Source organism: Bicyclus anynana, chromosome 14 (assembly GCF_947172395.1).
Source record: "Bicyclus anynana chromosome 14, ilBicAnyn1.1, whole genome shotgun sequence".
Lineage (NCBI taxonomy): Eukaryota > Metazoa > Arthropoda > Insecta > Lepidoptera > Nymphalidae > Bicyclus > Bicyclus anynana.
The window spans coordinates 1,843,779-1,871,685 of NC_069096.1; the positions used below are offsets into that span (position 1 = coordinate 1,843,779).

At 35.2% G+C, this 27,907-nt stretch overlaps 2 protein-coding genes across 3 annotated transcripts; one reads left to right on the top strand and one right to left on the bottom strand.

Annotated features, from left to right (window-relative positions):
* The first annotated feature begins 122 nt into the window (after positions 1 to 122).
* On the top strand, positions 123 to 2,159 carry LOC112057916 (PHD finger-like domain-containing protein 5A). The gene is made up of 3 exons (XM_024098529.2): positions 123 to 281; positions 351 to 541; positions 1,046 to 2,159. Exons 1-3 carry the CDS (start codon positions 230 to 232, stop codon positions 1,133 to 1,135), a joined length of 333 nt encoding a protein of 110 aa, XP_023954297.1. The 5' UTR covers positions 123 to 229; the 3' UTR covers positions 1,136 to 2,159.
* Positions 2,160 to 2,261: 102 nt separating this feature from the next.
* Positions 2,262 to 27,834, bottom strand: LOC112057915 (kinesin-like protein KIF12). 2 transcript variants are annotated; one of them, XM_052885386.1, is made up of 14 exons: positions 27,551 to 27,834; positions 26,589 to 26,739; positions 14,169 to 14,261; positions 12,652 to 12,805; positions 12,221 to 12,352; positions 9,896 to 10,036; positions 8,033 to 8,174; positions 7,297 to 7,533; positions 6,420 to 6,535; positions 5,978 to 6,082; positions 4,826 to 4,943; positions 4,156 to 4,378; positions 3,920 to 3,951; positions 2,958 to 3,092 (listed from the first exon to the last, which is right to left on the bottom strand). In XM_052885386.1, exons 1-13 carry the CDS (start codon positions 27,705 to 27,707, stop codon positions 3,930 to 3,932), a joined length of 1,791 nt encoding a protein of 596 aa, XP_052741346.1. In that variant the 5' UTR covers positions 27,708 to 27,834; the 3' UTR covers positions 2,958 to 3,092; positions 3,920 to 3,929. The 2 variants fall into 2 exon arrangements, with proteins under 2 accessions (XP_023954295.2, XP_052741346.1); XM_024098527.2 differs by lacking the exon at positions 3,920 to 3,951 and having other exon boundaries at positions 2,262 to 3,092; positions 27,551 to 27,832.
* Between the last annotated feature and the right edge of the window lie 73 nt (positions 27,835 to 27,907).

The window sequence follows — 27,907 nt, forward strand, 5'->3', positions numbered from 1 at the left end:
TATGTATAACCGGCGTAATACCAAAACTTAGCCCTTCTAGCTCTAAACTATAGATTTTTTGGTCTTTGCTTTGGTTATCTATCAATGTGAAATGTCAATGTCGATTTGACGATTTTGAAAGTTTTGAGGTTATTTTTTAATCTCTGAAGAAAAGCTTGTTTGTTGTTAATATAATTTTTCGTAAAACTGAAAAGGTTTTCAGCTTTTCAGTTAGTAAACAAAACAAACCATGGCTAAACATCATCCCGATCTTATCTTCTGTAGAAAACAACCAGGCGTTGGTAAGTTAGCTTACTTCTACATTAAAAATAATAATCAAGGCGCGTTTTTTAATTGATGTTTGTACGCAGCTATCGGTCGTTTATGCGAGAAATGCGACGGCAAATGTGTGATTTGCGACTCGTACGTGCGGCCTTGCACGCTGGTGCGGATATGCGACGAATGCAACTACGGCTCGTATCAGGGCAGATGCGTTATATGCGGCGGGCCCGGCGTCTCGGACGCCTACTACTGTAAGGAGTGCACCATACAGGAGAAGGACGTAAGTACCTTGCTGCTTGCTTGCTACTTGATAAAATATTGCTATGAATAACTATCTTCCAGCTTGCATGATTTGCGCAATGCAACTTCAATATCATTACAAAGAGTAAAAGTTTTTTGTTTGTTTGTAGCTTGAATAAATAATGCTTGACAGTAAGCGATGATGCAGTCTATGGTGGAAGGTGCTTGCTTAAAAGATTCCTATTAATTTTTGACTTGTAGATGGAAAACTGAAGCTGGAAGTCATTCCATAATCAATAAAAAGTGTACAAAACATCCAAGGACATTGTCTAACTGCTTAGCTCTTACTATGCAGTTAGATAATGCTGTCAGGCAAAGTAATGCAATTTCAGAGAAGTCTAAAGTTTGGTGCTTATAATGGTATACTTCTTTCCAACTTTTCAGATTTGTGCAATAGGTGAAATTGTGATCTTACCAAATTTGGCTAGGCAGGGAGAACAACACAAGCAGAGAACCTTTTTAAATAACCTGTCTTTTATTACAGAGAGATGGGTGCCCGAAGATTGTGAACTTGGGCAGCTCCAAGACAGATCTGTTCTATGAGAGAAAGAAATATGGTTTCAGGAGGCACTAGCAGTAAATTTTGTTGGTGATCATAAAAGACTTATAGACTCTGAAGAAGTTGTGTGGTGTTTTATAAGTGTAATTGATTGAATGAAGTTTTCAACTGATTTGTGGAGATAAATATTACTTAGTAAATTAAAGATATACTGAATAATACTTAGTCTGTCTTCCTTGTCAGACTAAATATGTAAACATTAATAATAGACAAGTTATTAGTCTATACAGATGGTTGTTAAAACAAGCAGTTCTTGTAATAGTGTCCACAAAGCTCACTGCATATGTAACTTGTTTTATCTCTCTTTACTTGAATGATCGTCTTAGCATGAGACAAAGATAACAGAGACACGTCATGTGGGCATGGACAAGATGTGTTTTTTTATTCTTTACAAGTTAGCTACTGCAATCTCACCTGATGATGCAATCTAAGATGGAAGCGGGTTTACTTGGTAGAAGGATGAAATTCCCACGAAACACCCACAAAAATCACTTGGTGGTACATCTTTGTCGGTATGGTGGTAACTAGCCATGGCCGAGCCAGGAATTAAACCCAGGATCTCTGTCTTGTAAATCCACTGCACTTACCACTGACACCACACTCCATCCACATGTTAATCATGTTCCATATGCAGTGACCTTAGTCAAGCTATTTGAATGTCAATTTGAAAATAAATGGTGTTTTCGCGGATGCCTGTGAAATTTAATTTTTTATAAATTCATGGGAATCATTAATTTTCCCAAGATATAACGTAGTCTATGTTCTGCTTCAAGGTCCAATTTATCTCTATATGTGTCATACTGACTCGAGAATGTATTTGATTTTGAATTCTGTAACACGACAGTGGTGTTCTGTGGACTCTTATCTGCCTATTATTCTTTAATCTGTGAAATCTGATATAAAACAAATTAGAAATGAAGGTAAAAAATGCATTGCATTTCATACAATGTTTGCATAGAGTTTGGATTTATTCTGTAAGTAATATGTTAGTTTTATGATGGGATATGAAAAAGAAAATACAGTACATATTCACACTGAAGCTGTTTATTTTCATTTACAAGAAAAAATCTATCAATTAAGTATTGTCAATATTTTTCTAATTTATTTAGATTAAAAGTTCGTTGAGGTAAACCAATAACTATACTTAGACCTACTTGATCTAAAAAAATGCTTTGCTCTAATCAATTCTGCGAATCTTCCTATTTTTGCATGATTGTAATGTTTACTCAAAGCCGTGATAGCCCTGTGGATATGACCTCTGCCTCAGATTCCGGTCCGGGGTATACACCTGAAACTTTTCAGTTGTGTGCATTTTAAGAAATTAAATATCACGTGTCTCAAACGGTGAAGGAAAAAAAACGTGATGTAACCTGCATAACAGAGAATTCTCTGAATGTTAAGTCTGCCAATCCGCTTTGGGCCAGCGTGGTTGCCATAACCCCTCTCATTCTGAGAGGAGACTCGAGCTCAGCAGTGAGCTGAATATGGGTTGATAATGACGAACGTTTACTCTTATTTCCAATAAAAATGTAATAGTGAAAGCATGTGGTGGCGAGATCACCATTATTATATGAAAGTTGAAATTTTGCCCCATGTTCCATCCATGATCCAATTTGGACCATGGCGGGCAAGTCACCACTAACCACCGCCACTCTTAACGGTGCTAGAGTGGCGGTATTAGTAGCTTATGTGTTGTAGATTGAAATCGAATTCAGGATTATAAATCAAGGCATTCAACATTTTACATTTTTACAACCGAGAGGTCAAAAGGTCATTTAAATTGGTAGTGATTGTCTATGGCCATTTTAGTAAAGAAGAAATTGTCTATTAGTTTTAATCCTAGCTGCCCCCGCTAAGAGTGCTATTAGCAGAGCCGACGTGGTTCGTCCAAATATCAATATCCGGTACTCCAGTACTGCTGCTGATGGAGTAGGCCGCTCTCGCTGGTATCAGTGGAGAACGGGTGCACACTCTGCAGAAGAAATATTTCAGCATGACAGAATACATAGACTATAGAGTTACAGACGGCTAGTGTTGCCTTGCTCAGTGTCATACATAGTTCAGTTTACACATTCCTTAATTCCATTTATTAGTTGCATGCTCAGACGAATAAAATGCATGTTTAAGAATAACAGATACTCTCGATCATGCATTTACTTAACCCCTTCATAAATGAATAATTAATATTTTATGAAGCCTAAATTGCGTTATATGGTTTTCTGCAGTATCCTGCGGATTATTTGAAGCTTTAACGTTAGCATGACTTGCATTACACTTGACTTACACCAAATTTGAAATTAATCGAATCGTGAAAGTTAGTAAAACCCTTATGTGAAGTAGGAAACGAGATAATGATAATTCAGACCGCATCATAATCGGTCCATTCGTTTAGAAACTACTAGCGGACCCGGTCAAACTTCGCTTTGACTTATGTGCACTTCTTCCATATCCCTACCCTACCCCTACCCTATCGTTCCCTAGCCTACCTCTACCCCGGAAAAAACGGAATTTTGCCAGTAATTTCCGTAAGTAGGTAAAAGTAAATATTTAATAAAATAAAAAAAAATTGTTCACAGATTTATGAATTCATTTCTTTTGTGTATTTGCTTTTGTGAAACATTAAATAATTAATCTACATACTTTAAGTAAATATTTTTGTGATGAAAGTATTAGTATAGAAAATGTGATTGTGATTTTTTAAATATTTTTAATTGGATATAATTTATTTGGTTAATTTATAGGTACTTTTATTTTGTGATTACATGCAGTGATTGCCATGCATCTTTATGCTCTACTGACCTGAACATCATCAGCTTTGTCCAAATAAAGTCCTATAAAATATAGAAATTTTGAAAACACGCAAAATATCAAATTACTGTAATAATAATATACCCTGACATTCTTATAATTTTACTAAATTAGCCTGCCAATTAACAAACCACCACAAACGACCAAAAATTGTGTAGGTACAGGTACCTAATTATAGTAGATATGATTCTATTAAATGTTTCTGTAAATTTAACATTTTTACTTACGAGTTAACATCTTCGAGTTTCTTTAGCAATCGTTCGTTTTCTCTACTTAGAAGTTCGTGATCTCTCAATAGTTGATCTCTGACGACGAATAACTCTGTATTCTCTTGTCTCAGCGCCGAGTTCTCTGACATATGAAGTTGAACCAGTTCGACTAATTCCTTCTGCGGCAGTTGGTAGAGTTTGTTGGCTTCTATTGGCGGAGGCGTGCTGCGGCTCTTTTGACCTGAAAATGAAAATATCATACAATTATACATATTAATTTCATCTAGGCAGGGTCGCCAGGTCGCCGAAATTAAAAACCCGGACAATCTGTACATGAAATATTATTTCCAAAATAACTATCAGCGGGTGATTAGTGATCGATACTGATGCCAAAAATGCAATCAGTAAAATATTTGTCTGTCTGTCAATATGTTCGTTATAGAAACAAAAACTACTCTCGAAACTTGATACAATTATGCTTCATATTCCTGGGCAGGTTATAGTAGGTATATATTTGTTCACGCTACGATCAATAGGAGCACAACAGTGAAGGGAAATGTTGGGAAAACGGGAGAAGTTACTCCATTTTTATAGTGATACTACTGTAAGGGCTGGATTAAAGAGGTCTAAGGGCGGACGAAGTCTCGGGCGTTCGCTAGTAGTAAATAAGTATCTAATGATGACTTACTATCAGTATCCCCGTTGTAGTCCGTGTGAATTTGCACAGCGGTCCTCAAATGCTGATTCTCTATTTGCAGCGCTTCCACTTCTCTCTTCAAACTCAATATCAGCGCATCTCTGGCATCCTGGTAGAGACGAAACAGTGATAAAAAAACCGGACAAGTGCGAGTAGAACTCGCGGCACGAGGGTTCCGAACGTTGTTAATCTATCATGCTTTTGAAAACTGACCTGTCCCATGATGGTCAATTTTCGTCGTTTTTCTCAAAATTTTAGATACAGTAGATTCGGAGAAAAAGGGCAGGGTCAATTTTCGTCTATTTGTTTAAATAACTTAAAAGGTATTTTAATTCCAAAAAAAAATATTTTTGAAATCCTCTTATCAAGACCTTTCATTTGATGTATCACACGATGAAGTTAGTAAAAGTTTTTTTTTTCAACTTTTCATCTTACCCCCCATAAGTGTCCCCCATATTCAATTTTTACCTATTCACGATACACCCCTGTATTTGGGTCATAAGAATTGATATTTGTACCAAATTTCAATTGGATTGGTTCAGTACATTCGGAGAAAACAAACAGACCTTAAAATGTGCGCGAGGGGGATTATAAGGGTTCCGTTTTTGTACTACGTACGTTCGGAACCCTAAAAACCACCCTATATTTCACTAAATAAATTATTTAAGCTAAATGTGCGACCCCTCATTCGCACGAGAGTTAAAAAAGCGATACGTTAAAACCCAGCGTTAGCGCTTTTAGAAACGATCTTAATTTAATTCATGGTCTATTTAAACGCCCAAATTTTTTTTTCAAATATTTGTCTTTATGTTTTTTTTTACAATATGACCAATGTTCTCATTACCCTCCAACTAGTTGGGAAAGACTGCTCGGAGTGGGTACGACAATAGACCAACGGGGCGGGGATCGAACCACCACCCCTCGGTGATGAGACCGACCGCTCTTACCGTTGAGCTATTGAGGCTTTGAAAATTGAAAATGCACAATGAAAAGGTACTGCTCGATTAAATGGGTCGTGTCTTAAAACGCTGTCGTGTGAACATATACTTAAGAATGAATTTGTTGTATTTGTAGGTAGATATGCATTTTTTAACATCCGTTAATAAAACTCACGTGCGAATGACACCTTACCCAAGTGCTTACCATTTTAACAATAGGCTTAGATTTGATTTTCTTGGCGCGAGAGGCATACCGTAAAGTGTTTATAGTTTCATTCAAATTAGATTTTGTTGGGGCGATGCAGGCGATCTGAAAGACATATTTTACTTTATACTCCGTTAATTGGCGAAAATTATATGAAAATACGTTGTCGTTTTAAAGTTTATCGCAACTAGAGTGCCTAGTGGTTCAATGCTTTCATACTGTGACTATCGCGTAACCGTAAACGCGAATTTGTAAGGAATTAAACAGTTGTGCAGTAGTGCCACTAGATGGCGCTGTTTAAATTCCTTAGAAATTCGCGTTTACTATTACGCGATCGTCACAGTATAAAAACATTGAAAACTACCACTAGGCACACAGATATAGCTACAGACACACTTATTATGTAGTGATAATGTTAAATCTCAGTCAAATGTGTGCTTACCATTAGAGTTACTCCATTACCGGACAAGCTATCTGCCAATAATTTAGTCAGTTTGCTGTCCCGATATGGTATGTGTCCTTTCTTTTTACCATCACTTAGCTGTGCTATGCAGTATCCTGTAAATGAGAACTTTAGCCGTAGAAAAACTAGCGAAATGTACCAACTGTGCTCCTAATAGGTAGGTACCTACTAAAATACATAGGTAGTAGAGACAGTATCCTATTAATCTGTCATTGCATTTAACTAATTTTACAGAATGTCGTTGAAATAATTGTTTTTGTTTTAATTAACACACATAACAATTCGTTTGTATTCTCCTTAACAAACCCATTTATTCGACATTCAAAATAATAAATTCTAGTCCGCCATATTTGATTTAGAATGACGTCACTTAACTAACCATCCAGTTATCCGTACATACAATATGTCAATCAGTCGAGGACAACTGTTTATAAATTGAGATGAAAGAATTAATTTTTTGATAAAAAGAGGGTGTTACTCACATTGCATTAAATGAGACACATCGCAAATCTTCTTTACAGAAGGCTTAGAAGTAAAACGTTCGCTACGTCACAAAATACGTACCTAATAAACGACATAATTTTGTTCGACTCGCCATCTTCTATATAAAAGCGAAAGTCACAAGGTCACACATCACAATATAGGTACGCATACTTACCTATATATTATACTAGCGAACGCCCGTGACTTCGTCCGCGTAAAAACCGATGTCAACTTTCAACTCCTATTTCAATAGCGGACCCGGTTAAGGTACGCTTTCACTTATGTGCACTTCAGCCACGCGAAGTGTATGTTTGTTATATTGTGACTTCTTTATTTTATGCCTGAGTCTAGGACTATTAAATGAAACCCTTACCTAATACCATGAGGCTCCTGTTAATATTATTGGCCTCTTCCAAAGTCTTGCCGCTGCTTTTCGTCCTCTTAGTCATCTCGCTGCCGGCCAGGTCCACGAAGTTCATCTTGCCGTGAGTGGAGCACGTGATGTCGCGGTCGGAGCCCACGTCGCGTCGTATGCGTACGCTGAGCAGCGTGTGCGAGCGCGACGAGTGCGCGTTCATTGCGTGCGCGCCCACCGCACGGTTGCGCATACCTGCCACAGATTAAATATGTACAGATTTTTGCTCAGACCAATTATAGAAGGACCTGTATCGCACTCATAGTCACGAACAAAATTGTCTGTCATTTTCTGAGGAAAACGAGCTTAGATTTGGTATATCTTGTAGTTTTTGTCCGATTTTTACACAATTCTATTACACAAAAAGGTATTTTACGGAGCTCTTTAACCGATGAACACGATTACAACTATTTACCACCGATTATATAGAGACAGTTTTTATAATCGCATTAGATCGTTGACCATATACTTTGACAGAAAAGTAACATCTAGCGAGGCAGGTCCTATACAATAATTGGTCTGAGAGATTTTTGTCTTAAATTTCCCGAGAGTTTTCTCTAGGGAAATTTAAACCTCCTAGAAAGTCATATTCAATTTTCAAAGCGTTATCGATTGAAAAAATCGATATGTAATTAATGGCTTGAGCGGCAGATTTGGGTAGGTATAATTTCAAGCTATAATACGAATAGTTTACCTTCCTCTAACACTGCAAACAGGTCGTCTAGCTCCTCACAGTCCACGGTAAACAAGTTTTCCACGTAAAAGCTCCTGCTCTCCTTCGACCATCGGACTTGCTGTGGTTTTCGAGCGCTGCCCGGATTTAGGAGGTCTATCACCTAGAAGTAACTTGGTTTTAGTACATAATTATATCATGTAACCAAAATAATGGGGATGATGACTAGGTTTGAATATATTGATTTTTATGATACATTCGGGTAAATAAGGTCAATTTTAACTAATTTATACATAAAAAGCAAAGATTGACTGGATATTTGCAAAATAAATAAGATTATAAAATTTCAAATCTACTAAAAATATTTTATCGTATATAGATGAAAATTCATACAGTTTTAGCTTCCTTACATTAAATGTGACATTTTTTAATATGTGAACCATAAACATAAACGCAGAAATAACAAAGATATTAGTAATTTTGTTTAAACGCCCATACAAATCTAACGATCATTAGTTGCCTACGACGTTATAAGTTTGTACCATTTTGTATGGGGCGTTTTTCAGGGATCCGCGGCAGCGCCGCAAATCTGACCCTTTTAATCCCTGTAGCTCCGTAAGTAATGATCGCAGATAACTTGTTACTTTTACAAAATTGCTTAACTATTAGCGTACTCTTAATTTATATACAATTTAAAAAACTGTCATCATCCCTATTACAGAATGCGTGTCTATGGGTGTACAAAATAAAAAGGGGACATCAGTAAAGTAGATGGAGAGACATTTCTCACATAAGGGGCTGGATGCGTAGAGTCCGCAACAGAAAGCTACGGAAAGATTGGAGGGAGGCCCTACGCCGTAGAGGAGATGTCTACATTAATAATTATTTTTGCAATAATTACACCTACACTAATTACACTTTTTTTTATTCTTTACAAGTTAGCCCTTGACTACAATCTCACCGGATAGTGATGTTGCAATCTAAGATGGAAGCGGGCTAACCTGTTAGGAGGATGAAAATCACCCCTTTCAGTTTCTACATGACATAGTATCGGAATGCTAAATCGCTTGGCGGTACGTCTTTGCCGGTAGGTAACTAGCCACGGCCGAAGCCTCCCACCAGCCAGACCAATGGTTAAATTAAGAAATCTCAATCAGCCCATCCGGGGTTCGAACCACGGACCACCATTTAAATCCAATGGGCATACCATTGTGCCACGGAGGTCGTCAGAACACACTTATATCTTACATGAGGAAAAATTGTAAGGCACTTGAATAAAGGCCACCATCAATAAATCATGGTCTTCGAATTCGATTAAGTATAATTTCTTGAGCTCAACATTTTTCCGTTTATTAATAATTTCCCATTTATTTCTAAGTTCTCTTTTTTTAAATTTTTACAATGTTAATAAAAATATAAAATACTAAACACTATTAAAAATTTATAAAAAAATTCAACACTGCGGGACATTTGAGTGCCCAAGCAACCGGTGGTCAGGGCTCCAGAGTGAGGAACCTTCTCACAATATGCGCCGTCTCAAGAAACACTGCCTTTTGTATCCGACTCTTGATCCAGCAGTTAAGTAAAAGCTTCATAAGGTGTTGGTCGAAGCTTTAAAAGCTTTCCGTTTATTATTTACTACATACAATCATTAAGAACAATCTATTAATGGGCTTTTTGAATTGTCAAACTATTTAACTATTCAATTTGTGATCTTAATCACTTTGATGGTAAATTATTAACACTGCTACAAAATATTGGCGTTTAAGTGGAAAATTGTTAATTTTGGGAAACTGTACAGGCAAATAATGAAATGATAACAAACAAGATATTTCAACTTGTTAATGTAATGAGAAACGTTTACTGTCTCGTAAAAAATCTTACCTTTTCATTATATATTTCCAAAAATGAAGCTTTCAAAATGTAATTGCAGTCAGGGCGGTCCCGGATAAGTTGGTACAGATACACGAAGGACCGCACCACCAACCCGTGCTCAGGTGAGTACGGGCTTGCTCCTCTCTCCACCTACACGTAAACAAATATTTTCATGTTAAGCGCAAAGATACAAGTAGGTATACGATTTAAACATGAGCCTCATCGTCAAGTGGTGCTTTTTACGATCTACCAACATGATTGTTGTAACGAAGGATTAAAAAAAAACTTCTTATTAATTTTAAACTTTTCCAGGGACCAGAAACACAAAACCGGCGTTTCTCACGTTTTAGGTAGACACACATTTTTTTAGGTCAGCGCTCCAACTTAGACCGCATTAGCTACTGTTTTCTTAATAATTAAGTTTATTTTTTAGTTTAACGTCAGTGTAGGTATTAGTTTAGATTATAAGGTTGTGTTGGCTGTGTTCGTGGCGTTACCCAATCTGTGGTTTCAACTGAAAATCAGCGCTACGTGTCCAAATTCAAATGGTCACGTAGCATTACGCTGAGCTGGGGCCATTTTCTGGGTTATGCCACACATCGCAGGGTATTGTCCTGGATGTAATGGTGTACTGGAGATATTGTGATGTGTGGCATAATTTCGAAATAAACGAATTTTTCTTTCTTTCTTTCATTCTTTCTTTCCATGAGGCATATTTGTAGTCAAGCACGAGCATATCTTTCGTAAAAAAAGAAAGAACTGCAGTATAATGGGTACCTACTTCCCATTGGTGTAACATGGTTAGCCATAGAAATCAAGGCAATAGAAATGACGTGTATCCTTTGAGTGTTGTTTCCGCACAGGTAATGCACCTCCAAGATTCAAGAAAAACGTTTATCTGCCTCGTTGGTCCAGTAGTATGCTTGTAGCTGATTTCCACCATACGAAACACAATGACTAAGTCTCCACGTATAGTGCGTACACAGGACCCTCTAGGAAGACGCTCTGCCTAACGGTTAATGCACCTATTTCTATTTATCATTATTATATTATTGCCCTTTTTAAACTGAAGTTAACAGACGGCCAGGTGGAGAAAACTTTCCGATCTCTAGAAATATTTAACTACAGCTGGCTGTAGTTACTCTTGTCCCACTCCCATTTACGTCGCTGTCGCTCTGATGACCTTTTTCCGTCTATCTTGCCTTTTGGATCAACCTAGGAATCTCTTAGATCCTCTTTGCAGATGTTTGAAAAAGGCAACCTTCTGCCTCATTATCATTGACTCTTGTCTGAACTTGAGCATTTGAGACAAAATGATTCTCTGAGATTATAAACATTTTCCTTAATCCCCACAGTAATTTTTCAGGACCTAGGTTTCACAGCCATATAAGAATGGACCAAACGTAAAACGTAACGGAAGCGGAACTATAATTTTTGATATAGCTTTTGTCTTAGTCATTTCTATTGGCTTTTCATTAAGGTGTCTATGGGCGTAGCATATCAAAGTCATGATAATTGGCATGTTATAGGGACATAACGTATTACGTATGCCAACACGCGATCTGCTGTTTTGCTTGCAATTAATAAAAAAGCTTTAAGTTTTATTACAATGTAATTGTTTTTATGGAATTGCAAGAAAAATAATCAATATAAAATACACAAAAATAAACTACTAACTAGCTACTTTTTTAATCCCTACAGTATTTATCCTGGATACACAAAGGAACATATCTGGTTCTGGGGTACCTTTCTATGTTCTTTACCTATTTTATTTAAAGAACAGGCTTTCGATGTAGTCACAAGGAAGGTTTACTATGTCTAAAATCTCCGAAGTAGGACAAAAATCACAAAGACCCCGGATTTTGGAGCTCAAAACCTGACAAACTTTAAACTAAAGTAGTAAAAATGTTTCAGTCTATACTAAATTCTTTAGTTTCATCTTCGTATACAGGAACTAAAACGGAACCCTTACCCGACCTGAGTATTATTGTTTTCATTTCACCTCGATACCTCTGTGCGTTCCCGAGATAAAGGATCTTAACAGACAGATAGATGGACAGCAAAGTAATCTTACAGGCTCCAGTTTTTCTTTTTTATGTGCAGAATCCAAAAAAAATATAATGTTGGGACGAAAAAGAAAACACCTCGGTACTTCGGTTATGCAAATAAAATCGATCGACTGTCTGCAAGGACATATCATAAAGTAGGCACTCAACTTTAATGGAGTTGGATTCTTAAATATCTTTCTCTTCCACTATCAGTACACCTATTCTTCTCTATTATTTATATAAATTCTGGTCCAAAAGCAGCAGCTTGAGAAGCAGTGGTACTCACAAGCCCTGGCGGTCCAGTGAGCGTGTGCGTCTTGCCGCTGCCCGTCTGTCCGTAGCAGAAGGCGGTGCAGGAGAAGCCTTCCACCGCCATCTCCAGCAGGCGCTTTATGCCGCTGTACTCCAACACATCTTCCTGACGAAAACAAATACTTAGGGCCGGTTTCACCACCTTCTGATAAATGTGGATCTATGGATGGTCTAACCGTAATTGTCAAAATGTAAAGACAAACTTGTAAATAAGCTTTCAGAAGGTGGTGAAACTATCCCAATTAATTTTGACTACCATCAATTTCGATCGATCCATAAAGGGAAAAAAACAAGAAATATTACTTAATTAGTTAGTAAGACACTAATTTGGACATTGTAATGATTCATTAATCAAATATGAACCCAGGAATGTATGAAAAATGCTCGGTCTTCTACATAACTTACTTGCGTGGCAGCAGGTTCGAACACCACGTTGTAGGAGAAAAGCTTGGGTTTCTGCGCGAGCGAGATTCCGTTGACGATGATCTGTCCTTTGCCAGGGAACTCCAGCATGTCCCTCTCTTGTAGAGACCGCTCTTTTTCGTTCACAGGTCGGACTCTATCAAGAAAAGAAACCGTAAATAAATAAACTAAAATAACCCTCAAAAGAGTCTGTCAATAGCTTCTGGTAGAGCTTTTTGGGACGAAGTTCTTTCATGCGGCTTACAATGAACTGGCATAAATCGTCATCAAACACCGAACAAAATGTCAGGGTAAAAGAGATTTGTTAATTTTTATATAAAAGCATTATTCAAACAGAAACTGTAAGGTGGTTTGTATATTTTCTCGTAAAAAACTTTGTCTAATGGTGGTGGAAATAAAAGTCGTCTAGTAAGGCAGTGATCATTATATAGAATTTTCTCGACCAAATAAACTTCTACTAACAAAAATTCTATATCAAAAATCTAAATTAAAATCGGTTTATTATTTAGGAACTATGTATCTATCACAAATATTTTAAGTATTAACGGCGTATCAAAAACTGGATAGTGTTACAATTTATAGAAAAAAAATACTTTATGTAAACAAGTTACTGTTTTTCGTCTTGCTATACTTTAGCAGAGAGTAGTACGTACTACACTTTGACGATTTAATTTCACGCATGTTGGTACTGCTAGCATTGACTGCAAGGACGCAACTGTAACCGTCATTACCCAGGTCATAATTACAGTCCTATTATTTTCAAGTTGGTAGATTTGTTACAAAATGCCATCAGTAATATGATGTCACGTTTCCTGCTTTACCGTAATACTCATAGAGCTTGTCACCCGATTTATCTAAGAATGCTTTTAATTCTGCACCCTTGAGAAATAGTTATACTATGAAAAATATATGTTTTCCTCGATATATATAAAAATTGATTTGTTGACATTATGTTAATGGACAAGGGAAGAAATCAGAAGCGGAGTGCCTCAAGGAACAATAGTAGGGTCAATTCTATTAAAATGTTTAGTGATTAGTTTTGGAGTTTCCTATGTAACACATACTAAGGGTTTCAAACTAATGTGCTTAGCTTTATCTGACATTAATTTATTGATAGTAGCAAAAACAGGGTGAGCGCTCATGGCGAAGGCTCGTATACTCTAAGGCAATTCAATGCAAAGAAGCAGAAATCGATTATCTTATTTGGATTAGAGTGTCTTTTTCGTATGTCCTAATGGTAAAGTTTGTTAGTTATTAGTAGCCAATGCTTTCTGTCTTTAAATACCTACAAGTAGGTAACAGAAGGCCTGCGATTTCACTCACATAGTTACTTTTCCCGTGTGAATACGGGAATAAAATACAGCCTATGACGCTACAAATAGCGTGGCTTTTTACTGGTAAAAGAGTTTTCAAAATCGGTTCAGTAGAACATGTAGATCCAGAGATTACCCCCTACAATCTTATAAAACCCCTCTTTATTATATTATTAAATATATTACCTTACAACCACGTTGATATTGTCTTCCTCCCCATTAAGCGTTATACTGGAGCCTTGGTTGCTCCTGTCCAAGCTGCCTGTTCTGCTACTTGCACTGAAAGAAGTCTCATTATTATTTTATTATTCAAAAAAATTCTCCGAATCATTTTACCACGGCTAGTTGCCTCGACTGGTGACAGAAGGGCTGATTCTTTTTTTAGATCTTCTCAAGTGTTAGATTTTTAATTATTTAAATAATTATAAATACATAAGACAACATATAAAAACTCCTTCTTCCAGATAAATGTTTTAATCTGTACTGTTTATTAATGATTATGGTTTTATTCTGAGGTTGGTAGGGTATTGTGATATATACTCTATGAAAAAGAGGCGAACATGCGATTAAGTGGCGTGAAGTAAATTTAATTAATGTATTATCCATCTACCAAAGTAACGATTTGTTTAAGAATGAGTAATAAGTTATTTGAAATACAGTTTATACATTCCAGCTTGTGTTATTTTATTCCATTGCTTTTATCAGAAGTGAGAGTACCTACGAACACGATGTCATTACCTACATTAAAGTCGATCTACAGAAAGAAAATGTAACGGCATTTAAATGAAGTGTGAATTTGGGAAACAGTGGTTTACATTACGAGAAATGCGATAAAAATCATACGTATGTACAACCATTAAGTATGTATACCACTGACGGCTATGGGACCACGCCGCACTGGTCCCGGTAAAAGTATTTATGCGATGTCGGTTGTCGATGCTTACAATATCTAACAAGAATGAAGAAACGTAAACGTAACACACTTATACCATGTTGACGATATTTATGAGCAAAACAGTCAAACAGTCCAACAGCACTCATAAGAGGATATTATTTGAAAAACTGCGAGAGAACAGAGAAGAACGTGTAAATTAATAACAAAATACAAAGATGCATGTGTGGTGTTAGCTGCAGAGTTATATGAGATGGAATCCTGTTGGTTTGACGGATGAGAAATACCAATGATGTCTAAATATATTAAACTAGGTGTCTGGTGAGTTTTATTATTTTGATTAAACAGCCTCATAAATTATTCAGTTGTGACTAATATGAAATAAAATTACAAAGAATAAATAATCACTAGGTGAAACTAAGTATGGTTGATAGGTTGTCAGTTTGTCTGGCTTATTGTCAAAACATTTTTGTTAGATGACTATATCTAGGAAACCAAAATAATTTAAGTGAAAAGTACACACACACACACACACACATACACACTGCTCAAGAAATTAACGTATGAAGACAGACCACTCTAGGGTTGTTAGGATGTAGGACACTGGCATAATGTAATATTGAGAAATCTTAATTATAGAACTACATTACATCCGTTGCTGACATGGGACTAAAATGAATTAACTAAAATATTGTTTTTTTTTGTGCCTGTAACTTCAAACTATACATTTGTTATATGTGAGTTTTTATGACTGAATAACATAAAAATTAAAAATATATGAAGTTTTATGTAATGGTTCAAGTATTATTTTAGGCCTTGATGTAGGTACCTGATAACAAGTTTTGAGACAGCTATTACAATATTTTCAGATAGGATTTGCTTAGATATATCATTATGTAGATTACTGTATGTACTTAATATAAATTTTTTTAAATCTTTTAAGAAATTGGATTGATAGATTTCTTGAAAAATAAATTTGTAGTTATGTTTGAAAACCTATTTAACTATTCAAGCGTTGACAACATGCCTTCAGCCTATTTAGTATAGAACAGTTATTAACAATCTGCAGCAACACAGTAAATGATTCTTATCCATGAATATTATTATATTCGGCTTATCTACAAGAGTACTAAGAGATATTATGATATTCATCTTAATGAAATCTTATAATTAATTAAATTGGAGATTTTTTTTAGGGTGATATTAAAAAGTTACTTGTGTGACAATTGAGTAATAAATAATTAATTATAATAATATCATTGATCACAAATTGTCTTAGAGCCCAGTCTGTATGGACTTCAAGTAAAGAGACACAGATTGCCATAAATAGGTTGTAAAATATTTGTCTAAGACATATTTTGACAGTTTTGTGGGTGGGTGACGTTGGGCTCTCTTTTCATTAATGGTCATGTGCAGATGTATAGATTCTACATACAAGTAAATTAACCATACTATTGCTGTTGTTTTAGATTCAATCAATCAGTTTATTATTTGCAGATACACTAGTGTATTTAATCCATGTCTCATTTGTTTATTTCTAGCATTTTATTAGATTGCAACATTTTGTATAATTATGAAAATTAGTAATTATTATGGGGTTGTGGTTAGAATTATATATTCGGATGGTTACAATGATATGTGCATAAGGTTTTAACTAGGGTATACTAGTACACTAAAGGTAAAAAAAAAAAAAAAAAAAAAAAAAAAAAAAAAAAAAAAAAAAAAAAAAAAAAATTAGAAAATTCCTTGGCCAACATATTAAGTGGTATACGTTTTGAATATAGATTTGTATTCGGTCCTTAGGTAGTCAGTACATTTGTGCATCTACAAAGTGCACGCCACCGAGTTGTTGGTACCTGCATGCAACTGATGGGTGGTCTGCATCAAGTATGAATCAATATAGAGACTTAAATCATTACATCAGTAAAATAATTAATGGATATAGCCAAAACAAAAAAAAAAAGAAATTTAACAGAATTAAAAAAAAAGAATATACTACAATTTATGAATAGGTAAAACCTCTGATAGCAAACTAGAGGTATATAACAAAGGGGGTGGTCTGGTCTAAGACAGGTTTATGCTACTATTATTACAAAAAAGGGGGTAGTCTGAAGATAATTATACAATACATAGTCAAATATCATCTTTTCTTATCTAGTGATAACTACTAGGATTGGATTACATACTAAAATTATTACAATCATAAATCGCAATATTTTCAAGAAGTCTTTATTATCATTAAAAAAAAAAGCATTTCTTTAAGAGAAAGAGTCTTTTGTCTGAATTAAAGTAAATTGATAGATTAACACATGTTAAACATTTTATTTCATTTTATGTACCGGGTCTAAGGTTCATTCAATTATAGACTGATTTTCTCTTGGATGCTAGGTATGCTAGTTATGTTAAATTAAATTATTTGTCAAACAAGTATGATATTTATCTGAACGATTAAGTGACTGAGCTATGTGATACTGTGTGAAAATATTTGATTACAGATCCGAGATGCATGGATATTGATTGATGAATATGGGATATATGAGATTCTCATGATAATCATTGGGTTGAACACAGCCCTATTCGACAGTTGACCCAAATCACAAAGATGAGAGAAGTTACACTATGTATTGATAACACACGATTTAAATTTAGTATTTTTATTTATGATATGATGATATTATAATTATGTATTATATTGAGAGTTATTAGTTTTGATATCATATATACATATATTTTAAATATTTGCTCACATCCATGATGTTATTCATTAATTATGACTTACTGATGACGATTTGTGTTTTGGTAAAATTTTAATATAAGGATAGATGTATTACACAGGCCGACACGATTTTCGTTGTCCAAGATATAATTATTTTTTTTCTACTGATTTTGTAGTGCTGATTACGAAATCAGACCTAATTTTATCATATCACATCAGATTTTTAGTAAAATGAATATATTCGCTAGTTTTGATTTTTCAGTGAAATTTTCGAGTTTTGGCACTCTTTCTTTGAATTAAGCAACCTCTCATGAGAAATTACTTCAGTTATAACAACGACACACCTATTTGTAACGCGTTTCGTGGAAATAAGCTGTTATAGTGCCTTTGTTAAAAAAAAAATATATATATATTTTAGTTAATGGTTTTTTTTGTTGTTGGAAAACGTCTGATAAACATAACGTCTTCTATAAAGTGTCACAATAGTCCAGATATATTTTGTTACATTTGTTGAAACTTTATGATTCTAAGCAAAAACTGAAAAATTTGTGGAAAATATGTATAATAAATATGTAGCTTATTTTGACTTCAAAATACAAATAAAATCGTGGACTCTGCAGTTTGTACTAATCGTGTTGAAGAATTAAGGCAGTGGACACTGGACATACAGCAAAAGACAATCTTTACCTTTTGGTACTACCTATGATATAGTGAAAGCAAGATATTGTTATTTTTGCTGTATGTTAGAAGCTTTTAAAGTAAAATTTGTTTTCCTTTTTGTAAAAAAAAATTGATGTGATAGAGTAATTGTGCAGGTATTTTTGTGTTCAAAATACTATAAATTACTGATAATTTTTACTGAAATCAAAACAACGTTCAAAAAGTATTCATTTGTCGGCCGGTGTTATCGATAATATTTTAGATAGTATTATAGTATAGTAGTGTTATGACGACTAATATACCGTTATTTGTTTTGTGAATGATTATGGATATATTTGTTGTATAATAATTTCTCTATTGATTATTACACAGCAAAATAAAATAAATAAATAAATATAAAAAGATTCCAACGAATTGATAAACTCCTTTTTTTTGAAGTCGTTTAAAAATGTATGTATATGTATTTATATCTGATTTTATATTTTGATTATCTTCTATCACATGTCATCTGGAAGTCTAACACGATCATGAAGTCCTGTAACTATATTAGTTCTGAACTTGATGGTGAGGGGTTCGGTGCAGATGCAACACATCATCTGGAAGTCTAACACGATCACAAAGTCCTGTAACTTTACTAGTTCTTGACTTGGTGGTGAGGGGTTCGGTGCAGATGTCACACATCATCTGGAAGTCTAACACGATCACAAAGTCCTGTAACTTTACTAGTTCTTGACTTGGTGGTGAGGGGTTCGGTGCAGATGTCACACATCATCTGGAAGTCTAACACGATCACAAAGTCCTGTAATTTTACTAGTTCTGGACTTGGTGGTGAGGGGTTCGGTGCAGATGTCACACATCATCTGGAAGTCTAACACGATCACAAAGTCCTGTAACTTTACTAGTTCTGGACTGGGTGGTGAGGGGTTCGGTGCAGATGCCATGAATCGATGATGACGAATTTGACAAATATAAATAATGTTTTGAAATGATGAAAATAGATAAGTTGATTGACAAAAGCTTCACATGAACATTATGTTTATTTATAATATGTATCACTCTTATTCTTATTTAACATTTTTATGATAAAAGTATATAGAAGAAATCAAGAATTTCATTATAGTTTCATTGGATTCTTTTAAATAACTTATGGGATGCTGTGTGATAATTAATTATGAAATTTTATTGTTAACATTGTTCTATTTATAGTTGATATTATAGTAATGTCATAATTTCATGATATTCTTGTGTTGTTTGGGGACAAACTTTTAGTAAGGATGGCCGAATATTAGAAGATAAAGACATTACATTTGTAAATATTACATATCGTCTATGTACTTAATGCTTTAAATTAATCTACTACTCTGTCTAAGTTAATTACAATATTTAATAAGTCTCTGTCTAGAGTAAAGCTCCCTCTTGTCATCTGGAAGCTCAGACAAATATTAGAAGATAAAGACATTACATTTGTAAATATTACATATCGTCTATGTACTTAATGCTTTAAATTAATCTACTACTCTGTCTAAGTTAATTACAATATTTAATAAGTCTCTGTCTAGAGTAAAGCTCCCTCTTGTCATCTGGAAGCTCAGACAAATATTAGAAGATAAAGACATTACATTTGTAAATATTACATATCGTCTATGTACTTAATGCTTTAAATTAATCTACTACTCTGTCTAAGTTAATTACAATATTTAATAAGTCTCTGTCTAGAGTAAAGCTCCCTCTTGTCATCTGGAAGCTCAGACAAATATTAGAAGATAAAGACATTACATTTGTAAATATTACATATCGTCTATGTACTTAATGCTTTAAATTAATCTACTACTCTGTCTAAGTTAATTACAATATTTAATAAGTCTCTGTCTAGAGTAAAGCTCCCTCTTGTCATCTGGAAGCTCAGACATACATAAGACCTACCTCGCTAGATGTTGTTTTTCGTCAAAGTACATGATTTACTTGTATGATCTAATGCGATTATAAGAACTGTCTCTGTAGAATCGAGGTTTCATAGTTATAACTTTATATTAACATAACTTTTAGTTTAGTTTAGGAATGACAAAATGACAGACAATTTTGTCATGAATTTGGGTAATTGGACTGAATCTGGAAGTGATTAAAGATTGAATTTATTTCAAATTTGTAAAAACAAGAATTAACATACCAGTTTAACTGAATTTAAGTGTTTGGATTTTTATCAATAGAATCACTATCAAAATCTGTATAGGTCTGTATTCACAATTTGTAAATATTGAATGAGAAATCTGTTAAACTATAATTATATTAATTCTTAAAGAATAATTAAATGTATTGTAGGGTGTTTCAACATATTGTTAAATCAAGGTTTAAAATTAGAAAATATCTGTAATGACAAAATTGAATTTTACTACTTGTAAATCAGTGAATTTAGCAAGTAGTAATAATAATAGATTAATTGGGACTCACTTTTGTTATAATTAGAAATTATTGGAGAATTAATGTTTGAATTGTGGTAATAAACATAAATTAAAATTTTAAATACTATGAGACATAGTTCAGTGAATCTTTATAATAATGTAATGTTAGAATTTATTTGTGTTTACAAAGTTTGAGGACAAACTTGTAGTCAGTATGGCCGAATGTTAGATTTTTAATTATTTAAATAATTATAAATACATAAGACAACATATAAAAACTCCTTCTTCCAGATAAATGTTTTAATCTGTACTGTTTATTAATGATTATGGTTTTATTCTGAGGTTGGTAGGGTATTGTGATATATACTCTATGAAAAAGAGGCGAACATGCGATTAAGTGGCGTGAAGTAAATTTAATTAATGTATTATCCATCTACCAAAGTAACGATTTGTTTAAGAATGAGTAATAAGTTATTTGAAATACAGTTTATACATTCCAGCTTGTGTTATTTTATTCCATTGCTTTTACAAGGAAACAGGTGCCCGCACCTTTTACAGTGGCGTCCAAACGACCAGCCACCATACTCGATGGAGGAACATAGTCTACCGAAAGTGGATCCAAGGTCGTCACGATCCTCAGTCATGAGGGACCGATTGGAGAGAGAGAGTACCAATTATAGGTACCTCTTCCAAATTAGTCCATCTTAAACTATGATTAGAATTAGACGGTTAGCAGCCATGTCCATTCTTTTGTTTTAATTTTCGTGGCTACTATCGACATTAGTATCAATGTGTATCTACACATAGGCACGTAGGTAGAACACTTTTGTTTGTAAAGTAATCATTGGCAGCCATTTTTGATCGCTGTTTATTTTGATGCTAAAGTCAATGTTAAGGGCTGTCTCTAATAGAATATTTTATGAGGTGGACCAGTTGTTTACTGGGTTTCATATGTGATAATGGAAATATGGAAGTTATAAGTACCTACGCTGCGATCTATTCCGTATTTAGTCTCGTACTCTTTGATAGGGCTTCAAATTGGTTGTGAAGCATAACTGCATAAGGCTGGTTCCATAACCTTCTGAAAACTATCGGATAGCTTATTCACGATTTGTCTTTGTCATTCAACAATAGTAAGAAAGTAACAAAACTTATGGTTAGACTATCCGTCACTTATCAAAAGATGGTGAAACCGAAAATCATTTATTTCATGTAGGCTTTGACACGTCAGTTGACTATTTCTAAAGATTCTACTACCGGTTCAGAAGGCAGGTTCTGCTGAGAAGAATTGAAATAAGATTTTTAACACATTGCTTAAAGCTATGCATTGGTAGGTTCATCCGGCTCTTAAACATGTTAACTACCACATAATTAACTAGCAGGACCTTGCAGTTTCACCTTTATCTTGAAATTAGTTAATGCAATGTATCTGTTTTGTCAACTTTTGGGTAGTCAGAAGTTCACTAGGTTAGTTAGTTAAGCTAACAATAAATTAAAAAACATTTCATGCATTGTTAAAATACACGATGTTTTTCAGAACGGATGCTCGTAAATCGTCGACCATATTTCCGAACAGTTCGTAGAATATTCAAACAACTTCCCGCCTCGTGGCTGAGTGACAGCTTAACCTCACGGAGGTTTTATTTCCCGTTCAAAATGGCGGTCTCTAATGTCAAGGTTCAACTGAATACGCGGTATTATGTGACTAAATTATTAATCGCAGTTATGTAACATGTGGTAACAGACGAAAATTACTCAATTAAGCAAGTACAAGTAGGTATAATATATTTATACTAATCGAATCGTCTACGATAGATTTAAATTTAAAAAAAAATTAAGTATAGTTGCTCTATTTAAAAAAAATAAACAATAATTATAATAACATCATTAAAATTTCTTTTAGTTTTACTTCCTGTGATCATTTTTCTCTGACTACCCTCCTATCACAGGTACCTTTAATGCACAGAATACATAATATGCACAATTTTAAGTAGGTTTATAATACTAATATTATAAAGAGGAACGATTTGATTGTTTGTTTGTATGTTTTGGATAGGCTTTGGAACTACTGAATCGATTTGAAAAATTCTTTCACTGTTGGGAAGCTATACTATCCCGGAGTGCTATAGGCTATATTTTATCCCCATATTCCTACAGGAGAACTTTAGGAGTATCTAGAGAATGATTGCCACGATTAATTAATTAATTACTCAGAAAAAGGACTAATAAATAAATGAGAGTACCTAAATTAGTGAGGCCACCAGACAGTCACCTATTTATAATTGCAGAATAGCTCAAGGCTTGGTGTGAATAAGTTTACAGCCTTGAGTTTGTGAAAAAGTATACATGTATTTAATTTGATTGAAGACTGGCATTTTCAGCAGTTGGTAATTATACAAAACGTGCGAAAGGCCATCTATCGTACTGTGATTAAATTATAATTCTAATACATCTCTTTCAATTAGTCTTCGACAAGCACATTTGAAAAGCCAAATAAGGTATGTTTGTAGTGACTTTACAACTTGTTCGGAGGTAAACCTAATAGTTCAGGACAAGGCTTAAGAAACTCCATACACTGGCAAACATGGCTCAACCTGGCTGTTCAACGCGAAATATAGCCAAAATTATAGCCAAATAATATAGAAAAATAGTATAAGTTCATCATCAGCCATTATGCGTACACTGCTGGACATAGGCCTCGTTCAAGCAGCGCCAGCCTTCTCTATTTATGCATATTAATAATTAGAATAATTAGAAATTAGCTTAAGTTTATTGTAGGTAATCATGATCATGAAACTTGCTACCTACGCATCATGAGAAAGCTCAGTCACATAGTGGGCGATGGAACGAGCTATGTTCAGAGTACCTCTGCGTTATCTAATCAGAAATGATGAGATCCGCAGAAAAGCCAAAGTCATCCACACAGTTCAACGAGACACGAAGCTAAAGTGGGCGGGGCACATGGTTATTCGTTAAGCCGATGGCACCCCGCACTAGAAAGCGCAGTTTTGGTCGATCCCTCACCAGGTGAACTGACGACATCAAGCAAGTCGCAGGGATTCGCTGGATGCAGGCGGCTCAGGATTGTGATGTTTGGAAGTGCCTACAAAGGCCTATGTTCTATAGTGGACGTCCATCGGCTGATATGGTGATGATGAAGTTTATTATTGTAGTCTCAATAAAAGAAATAAAGCTCCGTTCATGTCAGATATACTCTTTCTTTAAGGACCAACTTGTGAGTAAGACTTAATAGCTTTAGTGTTCCGATTTATCGAAGTTACTCGTAGGTAAAAACATAAAAGATTATTATCATTTTCAAGTAAACCCATTGCGTGCGTATTACAGGAAAGTGATTCATAATTTGTGTAAATTGTGTCATTATGCGTTGGTGATTTTCACAAGAATAACCGAAAACTCCGCAATTTGTGTAAACACCCTCATATGACATTTGGACACAAAATAAAGGTTATTGAAGGATACAATTGTTAGAAATTTCTTGTAAAGTACAACAATACGTGTCCACAAGCAAGCAGTTTGCAAAAAAACTAGCAATCAATACGATATTAAAATGTTATGTCAATGAATATATAGGTACCTGTCTGCTATAAGAATGATGTCGCGGTAGGCAATTGTAGGTACATAGGTATTAAAGAAATTATATTTAATCTAGTCTCTAATATACGGCTTTCTTGGAATATACCTAGTATTGAAACGAAGTATTTTATGCAAGTGTTAACTGCCAAAAACCGTCACGTGACACAAAAACGTCTAACAAAGTACCAGAGTAACAGAGATTGTAGGGGGTTAATGTTTTATTTTTAACTAGCGGACGCCCACGACACGCCACGCCCTATTTTACCCCCTTCTAGTAATATTTTCGAATAATTTAGGATAAACCTGTAATAAATAGTCCACTAATATTTTTTTTTAAATATAATTCAACGTACAGGAAAGATTTATATTAAGAAAACTTCTATGCCTTTTTACCATTTATAGATGTAGAATTATGAAAAATCTTCAATGACGGGGACGGTTACTACGCGGGTGAAACCGTGAGATTCTGTTAGTCTATACTATAAATATTATAAAGAGAACAAAGATTGTTTGTTCTGAAACTACTGAACCAATTTGAAAAATTATATCACTGTCAAGAAGCTACACTACCCCCGAGTGCTATAGGCTATATTTTATCTCCTTATTGCTACGGGAAGGGAAATTACGCGGGTGAAACCGCGAGGTTCTGCGTGTTGTATAAAAAGAAAGGACATGTCCCAATTTTGTATGGAGGCTGGGCCTTTATTCCGAGTGTCAACTAAGCAGAACAAATTATTTTTATCTTAAAAGAACATAAAAACCCAAAAAATTTTGGAATTTTTTATATTAATTAAATAAAATGTACTTTTTCATTAGCTGACAACATTATTTAAGAATTTTTATCATGGCAACATACTTGTAATTCACACCCTGATAGATTGTCAGTGATCTTCGCGCAGTAGCGTTCGTGTATGGCGTTTTTAAAGCAATTTAAGGATTTTTTGTATAATGCTTCTCTGTCTACGATTTAATGTTTCTTATTGACATTTGACAATATAACATGACATTGACAGCTTATACCGGATATGAATTCAATTGCAGGTATTTTTATTGGCTGTTTTGAACACTTTTACTGTATTGACTATGTTTAATTTTTAGACCAGGGAGCGAAACAAAAAAAATATTTATCTAAATAATGCGGGTTCCAAAAATTCTAAAAAATATTTTCTCAACAGCAATTTGTATTTTCTATCCGTAAAAAATACTATTGACCTGTTTAAAAATTATGAATATTAAAGGCCCATTTTGGGACATGTCCTTTGCGTCTCGCCCTGCATAGGATTTTGCGCACACTCTAGGGTCAACCGTATATCCGTTGGCTAAAACACTTATTTCTATAGTTTGTCCCACACGTGAATTCTAATATCTAATTTTAAGGGTTTTTGAAGATAGTCGTAGTTGGCAATGTACTCGTGGTTGCGTGTCTAGGGCAGAGCGGCAATTGATTGCTTCCATTAAATATTAACTCGCCGCTCTCACCCGCTTCCGTGTATGGTGGGAAGGTTAAGGGAGGTGTAATTTGATGTGAGAGCATTGCCCTGTTATTAGCCTCTAAGACCCTTGTAATCGATTGGATTAATAATGCGATCTTATTATATCTCACTATTGTTTTGAATTTTGAATATACAATAATAATATAATATATAATAATATAATAAATAAAGGTATAGTCGTATGTACTTTATAAGCGCAACTAAGTTGTGTATAAGTGAGTTAGTCTAAAATGCTAATAAACAACCGATAGCTTATTTTAATTAGCTTATTTTAGTTTTGACTATTGAAATTAATGTATGTTACTCATCGGGGTTTCCATAATACGAGTGTATGCCTAGAACATTATAATATTTTGTGCTTAAACGACTAGGCGAATAGGTATAACTTTGTCAAGTCAATCGTTATTGTTCTTGTTCCTGAGCCATTTGACACGTCGGTTCTTTCTGTAAACGCTAACGCTACGAAAAGTAAAAAAAATGTATGAAAATGAATCCGATCCGATCGAATGTCATTCGCATACATTTTTAATTTTCGAAGCGTTTGCGATTGCACAGGCCACAGTTTCGAAAAGCTTCAACCATCAACAACATAGTTATCGATCTATAGATCGTTAATTGGTCCTTAATTAAAACCGCTTAGTTGGTTCTTTTTTGATGATTGTTATCCTCCTCATGGTGATTATTATGAGGCTTCGGTCACAATTGGCTCATTTAAAGGTTGAGCATTCGAGACGAAGTGTTTCCAGGAAATTTTAAACATTTTCCTTAACCCCCACAATCTCACATATCAAAGCTTGCAACCGGCAGATACAAATAAATAGCGTGTAAATAATGTAAAGTAAATTATCTTACCTGCCGGTTCTCGACCGACTCCTTAGGCTCTCTGCATCCTCTCCCCACTTGCCCAGCGCTGGGAGAGCGAGGGAGCTGCCACCTTTCTGCAGATTACCATTAGTGCCTGGCTGCTCAGTGCTGCGTGCTTTTCGCGCCTTAATTTCTTTTCCTGCAATAATGAAGACAATTTTTAGTACAGAATTCAGTCTCTTTTAACTTCTTTAATGCAAACATAGAGTCTCTTAAATATAAGTGAGTAAAAGTTCGTTGCTTGCGTGTTTGTTAAAGATAAGCTTGACTGGGTCCTGGACTTTTCGGTGCGGGGTCCTTGAGACCCTAACGTCCTCAACAGTGACCTGCCCATTGCCACTTAAGTTTTGCGACTCGTTGAGCTATATCAGTAACTTTGGTTCTACTCTCGTCGTTTCTGTTCCGATCATGCAGACTTTCCGAGCATATCTCGTTCCAGCGCCCGCTGAGTGATTCTGAGCATTCCTATGCAGCCTAGTTAGCAAACAAGTCACAGAATCCATCGAAGTCACTGGCAACACGAATTGTTCGAAGACTTTCGTCTTCAGGCACTGAAGAGTTTTGGACGAGAAGATATCGCGGAATTTCCCAAACTGCCCAGCCGAGTTAGAATTAAATAAACCTATAGTAAACTGGTCCATAGTTAGCGACGAAGTCTCGGATCCGTAGGTCATCACTGGCAACACGCACTGACATAGCTCGGCGAGTCAATGGAGCAGGCCACATAAATTCGAGAATGGGGGTCCCAAGGTGCTGGAATGGCGACCCCGCACCGGAAAGCGCAGTGTTGGTCGACCTCCCACTAAGTGGACCGTTGATTGCAGGAAGCCGCTAGATGCTGGCGGCTCGAGACCGTTGTGTCCATGCAAGAGGCCTATGTTGACGTCCATCGGCTGTTAGTGATGATGATGATAGTAAACAGTAGTTATTGGTTGTGATTTAAGCCTCACCAGTGATAGTAGTACCGGCCAAGGTGTCAGCACTCTTGGATATAGACCTGGACAGCGCTGACAAGGCGGTGGGGGGCGCCTTCATAGGCGTAGCCTGCTTGTTCTGGTAGCCCATCCCGCGGTTCATGTGAAACAGCTGCAAGTTCTTCAACGCCATACTTTAATACGACCACAAGTCACAGGGGTGGGAAGACATTTTTGAATGCATAGGTACTTTATATGTAGGTACTTTTACTCGTAACTTGAAACTATATTTTTAATGATGTAAGCTATGGTAAGCACGGTGAAACGTGCTTGCCTAGAAAATGCGTAAGTATACTCTTCTTTTGGGTATATTCTATTAACTATACTACATCT

What these genes read in the sequence shown, in the direction of transcription:
- LOC112057916 (XM_024098529.2), top strand. Translation starts at nt 230, where the DNA reads ATGGCTAAACATCATCCCGATCTTATCTTCTGTAGAAAACAACCAGGC. An exon ending in TAGAAAACAACCAGGCGTTG is followed by an intron (nt 282 to 350) that starts GTAAGTTAGCTT and finishes GTTTGTACGCAG; the next exon opens with CTATCGGTCGTTTATGCGAG. An exon ending in GCACCATACAGGAGAAGGAC is followed by an intron (nt 542 to 1,045) that starts GTAAGTACCTTG and finishes CTTTTATTACAG; the next exon opens with AGAGATGGGTGCCCGAAGAT.
- LOC112057915 (XM_024098527.2), bottom strand. Translation starts at nt 27,707, where the DNA reads ATGGCGTTGAAGAACTTGCAGCTGTTTCACATGAACCGCGGGATGGGC. An exon ending in TCGAACCTGCTGCCACGCAA is followed by an intron (nt 12,353 to 12,651) that starts GTAAGTTATGTA and finishes TGTTTTCGTCAG; the next exon opens with GAAGATGTGTTGGAGTACAG. An exon ending in TGGAAATATATAATGAAAAG is followed by an intron (nt 8,175 to 9,895) that starts GTAAGATTTTTT and finishes AGTTACTTCTAG; the next exon opens with GTGATAGACCTCCTAAATCC.